Source organism: Pan troglodytes, chromosome 1, assembly GCF_028858775.2.
Source record: "Pan troglodytes isolate AG18354 chromosome 1, NHGRI_mPanTro3-v2.0_pri, whole genome shotgun sequence".
In the NCBI taxonomy this organism is placed as follows: domain Eukaryota; kingdom Metazoa; phylum Chordata; class Mammalia; order Primates; family Hominidae; genus Pan; species Pan troglodytes.
In genome coordinates, this window is record NC_072398.2 from 160,832,600 (window position 1) to 160,851,347 (window position 18,748).

General features: G+C 33.9%; 1 protein-coding gene across 1 annotated transcript in view; it reads left to right on the plus strand.

Annotated features, from left to right (window-relative positions):
- Positions 1 to 17,755, plus strand: part of LRRC40 (leucine rich repeat containing 40) — a 61,267-nt gene extending 43,512 nt beyond the window's left edge. Inside the window, exons 10-15 of the mRNA XM_513483.8 lie at positions 3,148 to 3,256; positions 6,789 to 6,896; positions 10,036 to 10,146; positions 11,366 to 11,443; positions 13,897 to 14,082; positions 16,660 to 17,755. Of these exons, the coding sequence (XP_513483.2) occupies positions 3,148 to 3,256; positions 6,789 to 6,896; positions 10,036 to 10,146; positions 11,366 to 11,443; positions 13,897 to 14,082; positions 16,660 to 16,765 (698 nt within the window). The 3' untranslated portion in view covers positions 16,766 to 17,755. The remainder of the gene's footprint in view (positions 1 to 3,147; positions 3,257 to 6,788; positions 6,897 to 10,035; positions 10,147 to 11,365; positions 11,444 to 13,896; positions 14,083 to 16,659) is intronic.
- The last annotated feature ends 993 nt before the right edge of the window (positions 17,756 to 18,748 follow it).

Below are 18,748 nucleotides of genomic sequence, written 5' to 3' on the forward strand. Positions count from 1 at the left end.
GGATTGCTACTGGTTATGCATTATCAATTTATGTTCATCATCTTTCATGTGATAAAAGTGGGGTGCTTCACTAAAGAAATAGGTTTGGATATTTAGTGTCCATTGGCTTCACCTGGAGCGCTTGGTGAACCAGATTGCTGGGCTCCACTCTCAGAATTTATGATTCATAGGTTTGGGGTTGAGCCTGGAAATTTGCATTTCTAACAAGTTCCCATGTTAGGGTGATGTTGCTGTTCTGGGGACCACACTTTGGGGCATTTTATGCCTCTGTCCCTCTCAGATGTCTTCTCAGGGGACAAACTAGCTCTGCATGTTCTCCAAGAACTATCTGCTTTTTTTTTGTAGCCACCCACTCCATCCTTAGGGGTTATACTCTACAGGCCTGGCTAACACATTTAGTAGTTTTCCTAAGGTTCGTTCTTCCAACCCCCAGCCTGTTGCCTCAGAAAATGATGGTTCACTTAGTTCCTCTCATTTTAAGAGTAATACAGGATAATAAAATCAAACGTTAAAAAAATCTAAAAAATGAAATGGAGAAGTTTAAAAGATGGCAAATTCTTTTCAATTCTTCTACTATTGACAAGAACTTGTAATTTCTCACTCCATTCTGAGGTGGTTACTCTCTTGGGAATTACCCTCAACACATACTGCTCCCATAAAAATACATTCAACATACATATATTACTGTACTTACCATACTATTTTGTAATTTTTGTTTATTTTGTCCACTAGATTGAGTTCATCTTCTGTGTTCGTCTCTTACTTATAATAGTACCTACCAGTTTATGTGTGATGGATAATGTTATAGAATGAAGGAACAAATAAATAACCAAATGGATTCTAGTTTTTTACTCTTATTTCTAAGAGACAGGATCATCAGCTTTTCCAACCCCTTCTAAACCTTCTGGAGAGGCAGAGTGATCAGTGCCTATTTGCTTCAAAGGGATAAATTGAAGCTCTGAAGACTTTGTTCTAGGTGACACTCGTTCAACTAAATCACCCATCATGCCCTCCAAACTCACCAAATGAATACATTTGAAATTTTCTTTTTTTTTTTGAGAGGGAGCCTCGCTCTGTCGCCCAGGCTGGAGTGCAGTGGCGCGATCTCGCACTGCAAGCTCCGCCTCCTGGCTTCACGCCATTCTCCTGCCTCAGCCTCCCTAGTAGCTGGGACGACAGGCGTCCGCCACTGGCCGAAAATTTCTTAAAAAGCTATCTCCATGGCCGGGCGTGGTGGCTCACGCCTGTAATCCCAGCACTTTGGGAGGCCAAGGCAGGCGGATCACGAGATCAGGAGATCAAGAGCATCCTGGCTAACACGGTGAAACCCCGTCTCTACTAAAAATACAAAAAATTAGCTGGGCGTGGTGGCGGGCGTGGTGGGAGGCTGAGGCAGGAGAATGGCGTGAACTCGGGAGGCGGAGCTTGCCGTGCGAGATCGCACCACTGCACTCCAGCCTGGGCGACAGAGCGAGACTCCCTCTCAGAAAAAAAAAAAAATAATGAGATATCTGCATTCTTGCTTATGTGATTGACCTCTTATTTGGCTGTGTTCTTGTCAGTCACTTGTACAATTACAACTTTTTTTTTCTCCCTCTCTGGAAACTTATAGGATCTTCTATTCGTTGCCATTGTTTGAAATTTTATGGTAATTAACTTTGGTGTGGTTCTACTTTTATTTATTGTGTTTGGCACTTACATGGCCCTTTCAATTTGAAATTTTGATGTTTTTAAAAATTATGTAGTTTTTTAAATGAAAAAGACAGTAAATGCACATGGTTAAAAAAAAACAACAATACGCAAAGATATATAATGAAAGGAAATCTCTCTCGCAACAGTCTTCTCCCCGGAGACAATAGACTCTCTCCTTATATTCTCCTTGATGCTGATTATTAAAAGGAGCTCTTTGGAAATTGTTGAGAATACCCTACCTCATATGATCATGGTAGTATACATAGATATTTTAAAAACAATGCTGGATTTTGTTGCTGGTTTAATAGTGTCTCTCTGCTTATTTAATTTTGGCACTGTATTACGTATTATTTAAAGTAACTTAACCAAACTGCTAGGGGAGTAGTACTACTACTAGAGCATTAACTTGATGTTAATACTTTCCTTGATGTCTTTCATTTCTGTTTGATATTCTGTCATTTATTCTGTGCTACTTCTGTGAATAAAGTATTCATATGATACTTGCCTGGGAAGCAATAATAGCTTAATCATTATTGACTAATGAATAACTGATGAGCTCAATGCAAGAGAAATATACTTAGTAATATTCAACAAATGTTTATTGAATGCCTACTGGGCTGAAGCAAGATCAGGTATACTACTAATTTTTTTTGTTTTCTTTTGGTGTGCCTTCTGCTCTTATGTGTTAATGCTGGGACTGTTTCATCGTTTTCACATTGTTGAAAAGTGATAGTCTCATTTTACTTCTCTATCGTTCAAGTCTTTTTTGCAGATAACACAAAGCCATTTCTTTTAAAATGTGTATTTTAAAAAATATGTATACCATATGATGACAGTGTTAAACAGTCTCGAGATTAGTAAGGTGGTTGATGGTGCGTGAATGTGTGAGTATGCAAGCATGTTAGGAAAATATCTATAAAAAATAAAGTCTTTCATTTGCTAAGAAAAAAATCTTAACATATAAAATGTACCAGAGACTTACTCAGTTATGCAGATTGTCAAATTTCAAGTGATTGAGGATAATCAAATTTGTTGTCTCCTAAACTAAAAAGCATATGCTTATTTGGTAGACATTTGAGGGAAATAATGGTTTTCTTTCATTAACAAATTTCTTCTAGTGGACCATATTATTTTACTTAAGAGGAAGGATTACTTGTTATTTGTTTCTTCTTATACATCATAGTTATTCTATGAAGGTTCTTTCTTACTGCTAAATTTCCTTTCAGTAGGATTCATTAAACAGTTTTGAAGCCATGCTACAGTAACTTTATTTTCTATTAATTAAATATTAAATTCCAGATTGAGATTTGAGTCATTGGAAATAAAGCATATGACTAAAGGCATTCTCACCAATAATATCTAGAAATCACGTACACTGTTTTAATATATTATCAAGAATTTTAACAATGACTTTGTAGTATAAATATTGGCTTCATATAACTTTTCTTTTGCCAGATGATGGACCTAGCCAAAGTGAGTCTGCTACTGAGACTGCCATGACACTACCAAGTGAATCCAGAGTCAATATACATGCCATCATTACATTAAAAATATTAGACTATAGGTATGTAATTTATTATTATTTTTATTTTTATTTTTATAGAGATAGGGTCTTACTGTGTTGCCCAGGCTGGTCTTGAGCTTCTTGGGCTCAAGCCATCCTCCTGCTTTGGCCTCCCAAAGTGCTAGGATTATAGGCTTGAGCTACCATGCTTGGCCTAATTTATTTTTTTTTAAACATTACCAAACATGTAGGAAACTTTTCAGAAAGAAACCCTTCAGTAAAAAGGACAATTGATGAGGAAAAATTCATCAGAGTACTTGACTTAGAATAATAATAATTGCAAAAAACCATGATGAAATAGAAGGATATTAAAACTATAATAAAAATAGAAGGATATTAAAAATATAAATGACCTTCAGTGTCCATTCCTTCTGCAATTTGTGTTTTACTATGCTTGAGAGAGAGATGGTTTTGTTAATAGTGATATTTTTATAATGGGAACATTTTATTGTTATAAAAAAAAAGAATGACAGTATTGATAATAAAGTTCTTTGATTCAGTAATCAGCATCCAGAGAGAATTTCATATTGGTGGGTGTCTATGTTAGTAAATAAGAAACTAGTATCATTTAGTTAATGAAAACCTTGACCAGCAGGCAAAGCTTGAGAGGTTGTACCCTGCTAATTTATCTGAACACAAGTCAAATAATGTATCATAGTAATAATGTGCTGTGGTAGCAAATATTCCAAAACTGAAAAAATTACAATGTTAGTATATAAATTGAGACAAAGCCAAAAAATTTTAAATATTTTTTATGGAAGTATATGAAATTGGGAAAAGAAGATACCTATGCAGAGATTGAAAGTAGTTGTAAAGTATCCTTTCAGTACTAAGGCAACAACAACAAAAACATAAGCAATACTGTCAAAATTTTTGTAGCAATTGGTTCATTTATGGGTATTGTAGTGAAAATACAAAAGAATATAGACTGAAGTCAGATAGGTGACTAGATTTATTCAAGAATCTACACGGCCAACATCAGCATATGGTCTTTTATCCTTAATGTATCAGTAGGAACTATCTTCTTAGCAGTCAGGATACAGTCTCCATTTCACATTTGTTGTGTTTCATTCATATTGTTCTCACCTCTTGCCTGCCACTCTTAGAAATCACTACTCTAAGCTAAGTTTCTTTTGCCACACTAACACAGGTAGCACTCTTCTGTACTTATATTTGACTCTTTCTTATAGAGCATGGCAACTTAGCTTTTTTTTTTTTTTTTTTTTTGAAGCAGGGTCTTGCTCTGTTGCCCAGGCTGGAGTACAGTGGCGTTATCTCGGCTCACTGTAACCTCAACCTCCTGGCTCAAGCGATTCCCCCACCTCAGCCTCCCAAGTAGCTGGAACTGCTGCACGCTATCCTGCCCAGCTAATTTTTTTATTTTTTGTAGAGATGGGGCCTCTCTATGTTACCCAGGCTGTTCTCGAACTCCTGAGCTCAAGTGATCCTCCTGCCTCAGCTTCTCAAAGTGCTGGGATTACAGGCATGAGCCACCATGCCTGGCCAACTTAGCATATCTTATCTTCCAAATAATATACCCATTTATTCAGTAGATATTTTTGGAGTCTACTAAGTATCACATTCTGTGCTAGGTATCATAAATAAACTGATTGATGAGACAGACTTCATTCCTGCCTTAGGCTTTTTTTAGCTTAGAATTTCTTTTATGCCTGACTTCTGGCTTCCATTCCCTCCTATACAGATACCATTTATTGAGTCTCTATTCTAAGGGGATCTAGGGTGTTGTACTAGGTACATATGCTGTTGCTTTTAATCATGCAGACAATCTATAAAGTAGTATTGGTCCAATTTTATTTGGGATAACCATTTCTACTTCTTAAAGGCACAGATATCACAAAAGCATAATCTTAGATTGCTTTGATTCTAAATTTATTCGAATTTGTTTTTCTTAAAGACTTTAACTGGAAAGGAGTGTCCTATTTAAAATATAAATTATCAATCTCAAGGCATAAATGCTTTCAACTAAAATTTTTAAATAGCATGAATCTTTTAAGTCTGACTAGCATGAGTCAGTTCCCCATGAACTTGAGCATTTGTGATTGAAGAGATGAAAATGCTGCATCTACACAGAAGAAAATGGGATGCTAAAGCAGAAGTAGAAGGTATAATAACTGTGAAATGTAGGCTGTCTTTTTACATATTTGTATTACAGTGCATTTCTTATACAGTTCTTCCATATTATACATTATATGTAATGTTTTTCTGTTCATAGTCATTCATTTGGCATTCCGTTGAAGTTTCTTGAAGGTAGATGACATTATGTTAAGCACTAATGATTTTAAAAGAAGAATGTAAGGATAATGGCTAATTATTACATTAAAAAAACAGTTAAATCTGCAAATGTTAGAGTTCTATATAGTAGTCCCGCTTATCCACAGTTTCACTTTCTGCAATTTGGGTTACTTGTGATCAGGTGCAGTCCGAAAATATTAAATGGAAAATTCCAGATGTAAACAATTTATAAGTTTTAAATTGTGCACATTCTGAGTAGCATCATGGAATTTTATGCTATCCCTCTCTGACCTGCCCTCTCTGACCTGCCATGTCTCATGACCTGGGACATGAATCATCCCTTTGTCAGCATATCCATGCTGTATATGCTGCCCATCCTTAGTCACTTAGTAGTCATCTTGTTATCAGATTGAAAAAATATGGTGTATACTATATAGGATTCAGTCCTCTCAGAAGATTCTGGCATCCCCGGGGGGTCTAGATAAAGGGGAACTACTGTATTTTCATTTAAGATTAAATTTATATTTTATTGAAAACCTTACTGAACATTTTAATAAAGAGGAAATTTATTTATATTTACATTTGAAAACATGTGGCATAAATAACAATAAATAGTCCTTCAGATTCTAATGTCACAGAACTGAGATTCAGGGGAGGTAAGTTATAAAGCTCATTAATGATAGAAATAGGAATAGTTTAATCTCAGTCCACTGCTCTGTCTACCTTGTCACATACTAAAGGAGAGAGAAATTGGTTCAGGTTACTAAACTAAAATTAAACTAATTTTAAATTAATTAAACTAATTTTAGTTAGTTTAGTATAATGTTGAACTTTTTTAAAAAGTTATTATCTTGCAGAAATTATATACCCAAACAAATTTGACAGAAAACTCCTCTTATAGATTTTTAAGACGTGGCAACAACTAGCTTTTAAAATTATAGATTTAATTCTACTCAGAGGTAAAGGAATGGGCTCCATTTGCTATATGACTTGTAGATATCTTAGACTCTGAAGATAAATATCTATTTTTATTCACATTGAGTATATGAATGCCCAGAAAATGTAGCACAATATGTTATAACACAATATGTTGTCTGAATTCCTAACAGTGAACCTTTTATGGCTTGGTAGATTATGTGGCATTTGTTACAAAATTTTATAATCAATGGCTTTGAAAAATTTCATAAAATCTTTAAACACCTTTAAAAATGAAGAGTAATAATCATATCTTTTTGGACTGCTAAGAATGGTTCGTTTTTTAAAACCATTTTTCATTTAGTGATAAACAAGCAACTTTGATTCCTGATGAGGTGTTTGATGCAGTAAAAAGCAACATCATCACTTCTATTAACTTCAGTAAGAATCAACTATGTGAAATTCCAAAAAGGTAAGAACTATGATGCCATGTCTATAGGTTGTGACTCATTCTGTTGTTTTTCCATCTTGGTTTTTAAATTGGTTTTTCCATATTTTTTAAATTTAAAACTATATGTAAAATTTTTTACATTATTAATATTAGAGGGATTTAGCAAAATGTCATTAAGTATTTACTGACACAATTTTATCATTTGTTCTGCGAGGTATAGAGGTTTTAAAAAAATTTGTTTCTTTTTCTTTTTTGTTTAAACTTGGAAAATGGGTATAAGAATTATTAAAAACATTATTTTTCCCATATAATGAAATATAGGGAATTATATATATATATATTCTCATATAATGAAATATTAGGGAAAATTGTTAAGAGACTGTCTAACATCAGGTCCATGTGGATTAATAGGAATTTCCATTTGGGGCTTTATGTTAATGAATTGCCAAGCCACTAATTTTTCCACTGATAGGAAAAGCAAAATTAACTGAAGCCTGTTAATATTTTTCTCCTAGAAAAGGATTCTTCACATGCAGTCATTTGCTTTATACATTGTACTGTTAAATACATTTTTTGTTGTTAATTACAGCAAAATCTTCAGATTATGAGTGTTAATTTAGTATATTGTTGAACTTTAAAAAACATTTGTTATCTAGCAGTAAACTATATACCCAAAGAAAGCTGACAGATAATCTAACAATTAAAACAACCCAATGTGAGACAGGATAGGGTACTGATAAGGAACTTGAGCAATAGAGTCAATTGCTTATACCATATCCCAGACCTGCTGTATAGTTTTTGGACAGGTTAACTAGCTGTTCTTAGTTTTCTCACCTGTGAAATAGGGATAATAATAGTGCCTGTTTATAAGAATTAAACTAAATGACATAATCCACACAAAGCATTTAACTAGAGCCTAATGCTTTTATGCACGTAAATACTTAAAAGGGAAAAAAAAGGTGATGTCGTGGAGGAGAGTGATGTGATGAATTGAGAAAGTTGAATGACTTTCATCTGACTATCAAAAATTTTTTAGATGTTTAAAGCTTTTAAAAAGTGAGACAAACTATAATTTGCTTTCTATTTCTCAGAGCATAGTTTAGGGAATGTAGATCTTAAAAGACGACAAATTTAAGATAGTCCATTGCAAAAGAGATCTCTAGTCCGTCTTCTGGTTCGCTCTTGTTTTAAAGGACTGAGAGGATATTTGATAGAATTGAGCATTTAGATTTGCTCTCAGTTAGGACAGGTTTGCTTTGTGGGGGGGGGTGGGTCCTGGATCAAATAAGTTAATTGGGAATAAAGATATATTTAAGAGACATTACTTATTATTTACTGCCTCATTTTATCTCACTATCTGGCTCTTCTTTTGCAAAATAATGTCATTCTGTTGACACAGCTATTATATCACATTTTGAGCAACTTAGAATGTCAAGAAAATAATCAAGACATGCCTTATTACATGGACATGTTGCATTAAAAAAGCCATGCTTTTCTCTAGAAAGTTCCCAAACAACTTTCCCTTTTAAAAAAAATTTTAATTAACAATTCATGCTTTTCACCAAAGATTATAAAAATAATACATATTCATAAAATTTTGGAATAAATAAAGGAATATATCAGTTGTAGTTTCATCACTGATTTACTCGGTTAACTTTGTGGCATACTGCATATTTTATTTCAAGCTATTCTCCATTTGGACTTATACATGCAATTTGTGTCTTTTTTTTTTTTTGAGACAGGATCTCACTCTGTTGCCCCTACTGGAGTTCACTGGCACAATCGTGGCTCAGTGCAGCCTTAACCTCTCAGGTTGAAGTGATCCTCCCACCTTAGCCTCCCTAGTGGCTGGGACTACAGGCATATGCCACCACACCCCGCTAATTTTTGTAGAGACCAGGTTTTGCCATGTTGCCCAGGCTGGTCTCAAACTCTTGAGCTCAACTGATCCACTTGCCTTGGCCTTCCAAAGTGCTGGGATTACAGGTGTGAGCCACCATGCTTGGCCATAATTTGTATCTTGACTGGTTTATTTGTCATAAGTATTTTTCTGTTTATAAACCATACTTTAAAAATGTAATTTAACTATATACTTTAAGGTTGATTATGACAATAAAGGAAACATATTTTTTCTCTAGGCCAGATTTCTAGAAAAATTATTAAGTCAGAGTTTGACTCGATATATCAAAAAAAGTTTTATCAAATTTTATCAGTTACACATTGAAATTCATTTTCTTTCACTACATCTTTTTCAGCACAGCATTTTATATCCTTTCTTTTTTTTTTCTTTGCTAATGAGATAGACTAAGTTGTAATTTAACTTTCATTTGGTTGTCTTTTTTTTTTGGGACAGAGTTTTGCTCTTGTTGCCCAGGCTGGAGTGCAGTGGCGTGATCTCAGTTCACTACAACCTCCGCCTCCCAGGCTCAAGCAATTCTCTTGCCTCAGCCTCCCGAGTAGCTGGGATTACAGGTGCCTGCCACCATGCCTGGCTAATTTTTTGTGTTTTTAGTAGAGGCGGAGTTTCACCATGTTGGCCAAGCTGGTCTTGAACTCCTGACCTCAAGTAATCCACCTGCCTCAGCCTCCTAAAGTGCTGAGATTATAGGTGTGAGCCACCGTGCCCAGCCAACTTTCATTTGTTAGTAAATCATATTAATAACAGGAATAAAACTATAAACCTTGATTAGGCTTACTTAGAAATGTTTAATTCTTCCTCTTTAAGTTTTAAACTAAAGCTTCTTAGTGGTAATACACTACTTATGTAGTAGAAAACTACTATGTTACAGGATGTCTGTTTAACAATTTGTTTTATGGATTCAAGTTATTAATAGAATAAAGTATAAAAATTTTCTAGGTTTGATTTTTCTCCTTCGTGCCATAGTTGGTTTAAATATAAAATAAATAGTTTTTTAAGTGAAACTTTATATATGAAGCCAAATAGAAACTTTTGGACAGATAAGAGTGAGCCTTTTTTAAAAAATTATTTTTATTAGTTACATATCCAAACTCATTAATGTTCCTGTGAAAAAGTAAAAGGTACAAAAAGTCATAATTAGCAGAAGTTAAATATAGGAATTTCTCCCTTTGATCTGCTTACAGTTTTGAAGTTCTGGCAGTGAATTCAAGTACTAACATTTTAAAATTATTTTTGTTTCAGGATGGTAGAACTGAAGGAAATGGTTTCTGATGTCGATCTCAGTTTTAATAAACTTTCCTTTATATCCTTGGAGTTATGTGTGCTTCAGAAATTGACTTTTTTAGATCTCAGGTATTTATTGATACTATTGCTTGACTTTTTAAAAAGTTATAACTTGTCTTTGAGTTTTGCCTAACTTATTCTTTTTACCTCATATTTTCCTAGGTATGTATGGAAACTGGCCTTTATTTATTAACAATAGTTTAGGAGAATCCAAAAATAGTGTTTAGGAAACCCGAGACAGAATTTAGGAAAAATACTGTAATCAGACATTTATAATTGTAAGCAATTTACAAGTTATGTCATAAGACAAAATTACTGAAAATATTAACCCATTCTAAGCAAAATTACAAATAAGACATGGAAAGTATTTTTTTTCACATTGTTTATTTTCTGAAAGTAAATAGTATAAAACCAGCTGAGTGGGTTATTCAACACAACTTAATGCAGACAATAACTGGAGAAAAGTACAGAGAATGTAGATATAGAAAAAGAATATAGATTGTACTGTAGAAAGTATGACTTTACATATTAGGCTTGACTTCTGAACACAAAGAAATAGGTTAGAGAAAAGTATTTATTTGTAATAGGTAGTCATCTAGTTGGGAATAATTTTCTCACAGGTACTTTCATTATTAGTAGTTATATTGGCTCTAAAATCCTTTTACCTTTTTGTTAACTTTTCTTCTAACATTGCTCCCAGATCTTTCCAACAGTAAATGAGATTTTGTTTATTGCCATGTTTCATTGTAAGAGCTAAAAAAAAAATAGTCATTGTGTAAATTTAAATTCTAAACTTAGAGTAGGAATAGATTTGCTTTATACCTATGGAGTAGAAAACTCCAAATCTCTTAATAGAATCTTTTTAACTTCTTGGTTCATTTTTAAAATAATTTTTAAATTCCTCTTAGAGTAGAATTTCATGTCTGTGTCATATATATTAACACCAATGGAATATTTATGTGGTATTATAGACATGGGGGAAATATTAAAGACCCCACTTTGAAGGAGTTAGTTTACAGTGTTTACCCTGTAATCACTATTAAACCTGTAAAGAATTCATTGCATTATCAATTGGTTGCATATTGGTATTATTAGGATTTGGCATACTAACCGAATAACTGCGGTAGGTGACTGATTCAGAATTCTCAGAACTCAGCCTTTATAAAGTCAGATCAAGGATTGACAAACTAATCTACATATTTTTTTTTCTGCTCAACATTTTAATTATAAATTAAACTTGTAAAATTTTTCAAACTTTGTAAATCTTCTGTTTTGATTTCCAATTTAGGAACAATTTTTTAAATTCTTTGCCAGAAGAAATGGAATCACTGGTAAGACTGCAAACGATCAATCTTTCCTTTAATAGGTAAGAGAACAGACAATTCTAATTGTTATTCTGTGGAAATATGTAGATCTTTCTCATTGGAGAAAACAAAAGCCAAAAAAACAAAAAGGCCCCTTCTACTTTATTTCAATATCCAGATTTTATTTTCACTTAGTTCTTCTTAGAGTTAAAAATATTATTTTCTTAGAATTCTCATAGTTGATGTCTAACATATTTTTCATTCCTTTTTACCATTTTGAGAAACCTGTAGCCTAAAAAGACAAAATAAATAATTACAATTGCTCTAATGGAAGGATAGTGCACGGGAAAATGTCTTCTGAGATTACTTTAAGGTAGAGGAGATAGCATTGAAACTGAGGTTTGAAAAATAGACATTTGCCAGCCATTCAGGTAGAGAGCATTCTAGTTAGAGCTAATAGCATATGCCAAGGCACAAAGATGTGAGAACATATGGGGTGTTTGGGAAACTTCAAGAAGTTCAATGTGCTTTGGACAATAAAGCAAGCAGGTAGAGGAGTAGAAGGAACAGATAAAGTTTGGCAAGTAAGCAGTAGCCAGACCTTGAGCTTTTTGTGCTCAACGAAACTTAGATTTTGTTCTGCAGACACTATCAAGATACTGCAGATAGTTAAGAGCAACTAATATTTATTGGGAGCTTATTATTCTGCTGGTGCTGTACTAAGTACTTTACATGTAATAGCTCAGGCTTACAAGAACCCTACATGGTAGGTTCTGTTACTGTGTTCATTTAAAAATCAAGGATTAGAAGCTAAATAACTCATCTAAGGTATGCATAAATAGTAAATTATACAGCTGAGATTTGAGTCCAGGTGGTTTGGCTCCAGAAGTTGGGCTCTTAACAACTATGTCACATTGTTTCTCATGATGAAAATGGATTCTAAAAACAATTTAATTAAAATATGAATAACTGGCCAGGTGCAGTGACTGACACCTGTAATCCCAGCACTTTGGAAGGCCGAGGTGGGCGGATCACCTGAGGTCAGGAGTTTGAGACCAGCCTGGCCGATATGGTGAAACTCCATCTCTACTAAAAATACAAAAATTAGCCAGGCGTGGTGGTGGCCTGTAAACCCAGCTACTCAGGAGGCTGAGGCAGGAGAATCGCTTGAACCCCAGGAGGCAGAGGTTGCAGTGATCCAGGATTGCGTCACTGCACTCCAGCCTAGGCGACAGAGCAAGACTCTGTTCTCAAAAAATAAATAAAATTTAAAAAATAAAATATTAGCAGCTAATATTTAATGCAACCTAGATAATGTCCTAAGGTCTTCAAATACATTCATTTAATCCTTATAACAAGTGTATATGTTTAGTACTATTATTATTCCTCATTTATAGATGAGGAAGCTAATGCATAGTGATGTTAAAATATTGCTCATTTTAACTTTTCTTCTGTCTGCTCCATTACTTGTCCTTTCTAGTATATAGATTGCACCATTATTGTCATTATTTTAAAATACGTGCACTTCTCAGATCTCTCCTAATTTTTACTTGTGAATTGAGCTATCAGTTTTATATTGTGTTGTCAATTGAGCTAACAATTGCCTTGCAAGTAATGTCTTTGGGGAAGTGCCAAAAGCTAGCCTAAACTTCCGTGTTATCAGGTAATTATCTTGTTCATGGGTTGCAGGGAGGGAAGAGAAGAGCCTATTAAGGGGTCATTTGGTCCATCTGTACTCTTGGCTATTGCTTCTCTAGTCTCACTGGAACTTCAGCACTGCCTTGAGTTTACACTTCACTATTGCTTTTTTTCATCAAGGCAGCAAAGGAAGGGGGCGGTATGCGGAAATGAAAAGGCCAAAGCTCTCGTTCCTGCCCATTCTTCTATTTTCTAGTCAAGGCTGCAGTTCACCTCATGCTAAAACTGTGCTAGCCTTTGTGCCCTGCGGGGTCCTCAGCCATTTTATGTTAATTGCAAGTATTGCTTTGAGAGCTATTAGCCTTCCCATATCTTGTGGCATCTTCAGGGTTGCTTGGACAAGAAAGCCAGCAGTCTATGCTAATTTGTTATCTTTTTAAGAACCCAAAGTGTACTCATTTTAGAAGCCTCAGTCAAAGCAAAATATAAATCTTGAATTTTACTTAATATATTGGGAGTGATTATGTTTCATAAGAAGTAAAAGTGAAAGGAAGAATACCTACATGGATACATTTAGAGAAGATTTCCTCTTGAATGTGAACAGAAAAACATGGGAGAATTTACTCTGAAGTTTTGCTGATTTTATACAATAAATAGTAACTGTTACAAGTCTGTCTGTTTAACATGTATTTAAAGGTTTTCAAAATTAGCCCTTTCTCTTTATTTTTTGTAAAATTCAAATACAGGACTTAATGCCAATTACAGAATAACATACACTAAAGAAAAAACTGTCATGTCAAATTTAAGATAATATGTTTTAAGGAATGATTTTGGTCTGATTCCAGTATATTTAGGTGTTCTGTTCATGTATTAATAGGTTTAAAATGCTACCTGAAGTTCTATATCGTATCTTCACACTTGAAACAATTCTGATTAGTAATAATCAGGTTGGATCTGTGGACCCTCAGAAAATGAAGATGATGGAAAATCTGACCACGTTGGACCTTCAAAATAATGACCTCTTACAAATTCCACCAGAGCTCGGTAATTGTGTAAACTTAAGGTAACTACACCATTCTACTGCATTGTTTCATTTATTTTATTGATTTGTTGAAGTGATTTGTTTTTCTTTTTCAGATAAATTTGCAAGAAGTTAAAGTAACAGATTTAATATCCTGTTAAAAATAACAAGTAACAAAACCCAGAGTCCCAATTCTGTTTTTCAAATTTTACCAAATGTGTATTTTTAGTTTTGCTTATATGGTATATGTGTGAATATAATAACTAATTGTTCCTAGTGGCTTTTCGCTATCACTGTGTATGTTTATAACCTGAATCTCTACTGCATAAAAATGTCGGGGAAATATTAACTCCTTAGCTTTGAATACAGGGTTTTTTTTTTTTTTTGAAATTGATTGCAGATTACCACCATTCTATTTCGAGCCCAGTACAGTCTTTCTCACTCTTTATATCTGCTGTTCCCTCAGCATCAGGTACTTTTACCCTGTTTTCATCAATAATTGGCCTATTGAATGTCACCTTTGAAAGCCTTCCCTGTCCTCCAAGCAGAATTAGTCCCTGATTTCCCATCATGCTTCATTTGGACTTATTTATACGATTTTTGGGTCTTTCTTTGGAAAAGAGTTGTCCCAGTGCCTAAAACATAGTAAACACCCAGTAAGTGCTTATTAAGTGAATATAAAGGAGGTTTGAGGTATCAACAGAAAGCCAAGTGGTTAAGCAGAATGTGTCAGAAGTAATTTAATTGCTGAAAACTGCATATGAATGATTTGGTATATTTTACTTCACTGGAGCAACACTGGTATCTGCTCTAGTACCTCATGTTAGTAAGTTATAGGAGACAAATACAGTTGATTCTTATTCTTTGTGGCAGTTATGTTCTACAGACACTCTGAACACCCAGTTAGTGAATACTGACCTATTGCTTCTGGGGGAAATACAGGGGTTAGGTTCTTGCAAGAGTCTAGTCACAACATTTTCAGCAACCAATCAATATATAACTTTGTTATATGTGTGTTTCTGTAGTAAGATACTTCATTTAATATTATTGTTGTGTCATTAACATTGAAATCATGGCCAACAGCACTATAATTCATGCCTGAACAAAGCTTACCTGACACATGTATTTTTTTCGTAATCCACATTTGTCCTTAGGAAGACTAGACAGTACTTTAGCATTACACTTGGTGACCATTTAACACAGTGAAATCACCAACAAAGGTATGAAAATTTGAAAAGCGTGGCACTAAATGAACCACCAAAATGACCCGTTTACAGTATAAGAGCTGAAACAAGAAGACAAAGCATCACCTTGTTCAGTCTCACCTGGGAACATGCCCGTGGGGTGACTCCAATTTTTTGCTCCTCTGTGCATGTTTATGAATGACCTCGGAAGTGCCACACATTGATTTGGGGGTACAAACTTTAGTGAGTAGGCAAGTTTGCAAATATAGCACCCATGAATAATGAGGATCAACTGTAATCAACTTTTTTTTCTAGAAATTAAGAAAATAAGTCTTTAAAAGAATTCCCAAGAAACACAGAAATATTTGAAGATATAATTTAGATCAACAATATGGTTGAGTCCTTTGATTTTTGTTTACATAAACACTTAACTGTTAAAAATAATAAAAAAGCCTCTCTTAATTGAAGATATTTTATTATATAATGAAACAAAACAAGCTCTTAAATATTAAGTTGAACTCTCAGAACATGTAAATAGATTTATATATGTGTATCTGCTCAAAGGAGGGAGAGGGCAGAATGTGTTAATGTTTTGGGAGGCAGGGGGTGGAGCAGTGGTGGTGATACATTGATTACATTACAGTCCTTGGCTTGGATGACTCATGCTGATATTTGTTTAAATTTTACTTGACCATTTAGTATACAGTCACTTAATAAGGTTGAGAAGGCTGGATAAAAGGGTGGTTCAAATCACAGCTCCATCATTTAGTAGCTGTTTGATCTTAGACAATATTTCTTACCCCCCTAAATTTGTATTTCCTCATCTATTAAAACAGAACTATTAATGGTACTTACATCATAGGATTGTTGAGAAAATAGGATTGTTAAGAGTGACTGAATATAAATTACTTGGCTCAGTACCTTTCACAAAGTAAGTATTCAATTAATATGTTTTGGGTTATTAATTAGTTATAATTCTAATGTTTAAATGTTCAGATATGAAAAGGGGCAAATAGCTCAAGCATGGTGGTTCACTCCTGTAATCCCAGTACTTTGGGAGGCTGAGGCGGGCAGATTACTTGAGGCCAGGAGTTTGAGACCAGCCTGGCCAAAATGGCAAAACTCCCTCACTACTGAAAATACAAAAATTAGCCGGGTGTGGTGGCACACACCTGTAATCCCAGCTACCCGGGAGGCTGAGGCATGAGAATTACTTGAACCTGGGAGGTGGAGGTTGCAATGAGCTGAGATTGCACCTCTGCACTTCAGGCTGGGCAACAGAGTGAGACTCTGTCTCAAAAAAAGAAATAAAAATAAAAAGGGGCAAATAGAAAAAAAAATACAGAAATTTTATTTATAAAATTGCAAATGAAATTAGACGAAAAACCTTGTTAATGGAAAATGTTTACGTTCTCAATTTCTTTCTTTTGTTTAGAACATTACTACTGGATGGAAATCCATTCCGAGTTCCTCGAGCAGCCATATTAATGAAAGGAACAGCTGCTATACTTGAATATTTGAGAGACCGAATTCCTACTTAACATGGAGTTGCTTTATAACCCTTGTCATGTATTATTAACCCTGGTTAATTCTAAGGAGGATGTAACATTTGTTTTAGTATCATCTTAAAAGGTGATTATTGTAATTGATCTTGTAGTTTCCCAGTATCACCTACCCGTTGGTATAATTAGCCTGGGCCATATTCACTGCCAGTAAATATTTTTAGATTTTTATTTAAGATTTTTGTAAGGTGTTGTATACATTTGTAATGAACCACAATGTGTTCATACATTTGTTCTAAATGTTTTGCATATGATTTATCCTACTAACTTTCATTTTCTTATAGCAAGCAGTTTTTTCAAAAATGAATTTTTATTTAATGTGGTTTAGTATTATAATAACAAAGCATTTTTGTAGAACTTGTTTTTTTTCTCATTTATTTTTGTATTCCATACAGTGTGACCAATTGACTTGAATATGACTAGCCAGTTTCTATGTTTTTGTTAGATATAAAATTAAATCGAATTTTGTTGAATACTGTTCTTTGGCATTTAAAAAATAAGACCTTCTTATCTAGGGCCACATGTCAAAAGAAAAAGGAAACAAAAATATATTAAAAATAAGACTTTTCATTACCCATGATAGGACTTTTGTGATATGGCTAATCTCAGTACACATTTCAACTTAAAACCTTTTTATTTACAGCACCATAATTTTAAAATTTACTTGCAATCTTGGTAAGACTAAACTTGCAGTGTTTTTCTAAAAGGGAATTTGATATAGGTAAACTTGATTTAATAAAAATTAAATATCATTTTTGTTTACACCAAAATTATCAGAAGTAGGTTGATTAGTCATTATAACACTTACCATATGATTCTATTAAGAAGTCAATTCAGTAGCATGTATACCAATTTATATAGATAGGTAGATAGATAGCTTTTGGATGATTGAGGCATGCTTATATTATGAAAAAAATTGCTAATAAAGATAAATACTACATGTTCAGAATAAAAGTTACATTTTTCAAATATTGATTGTAATGTTTATGTTTTCATTTTTTAAAAAAACATGCCTTTTTGGCTGGGTGCAGTGGCTCACGCCTGTAATCCCAACACTTTGGGAGGCTGAGGCGGGCAGATCACTTGAGGTCAGGAGTTCAAGACCAGCCTGGATAACATGGTGAAACCCCCGTCTCTACTAAAAATACAAAAAACAAAACAAAATAAACTATCCGGGCATGGTGCATGTGCCTGTAATCTCAGCATCTTGGGAGGCTGAGGCAGGAGAATCACTTGAACCCAGGAGGTAGAGGATGACAGAGTGCCGAGATCGCGCCACTCTGTACTCCAGCCTTGGTTAACAGTGAAACTCCATCTCAAAAAAATAAAAAATAAAAACAAAAACATTCCTTTTTCTTATTACAACTCTGTTGCTGACTACGAGGTCTGCTTTGATAGTAAACAAAAGACACTTTACAATAAGGTGACATTTTATTATTTATACAATAAGGAGACTTTTATGTTATTCAAAACACTTTTTTAAATACTGAAAAAGTTGAGTACACCAAAGCCGAAAAATGGCTCTGCTATACACTGCACAGCATTATTTTAGTCCCTGTATTTTGTATCTGTACAGAAAGCATCTTCAAAATGCATTCTAATCACATTGTACACCTTTACCAATTAGTGTCAGTACATAAAATAAAACTGGAGAATACAGCTTGCATTTGCAAATTAACTGACAGTAATTAATTTCACTGGTTCAGTAAATTTAAAATATAGATTCATAGGACTTCTTTGCACATAAAATGAAGCAGCTTTCAAGGTTGTTATGGTCTCATACTGCAAAAAAACCAGTAAGTACATTCACGATCTATGTTAATAAAGTAGTAAATATGTCTTCATTCAGTTTTATTTACATCAATATGTAGTTCAACTAAAAAGTACTTTTAATTGTGATATAGTAGTCTTTTTAACACATACAAAAATGACAATTTTTATATATATAATTTAAGCTCAAAA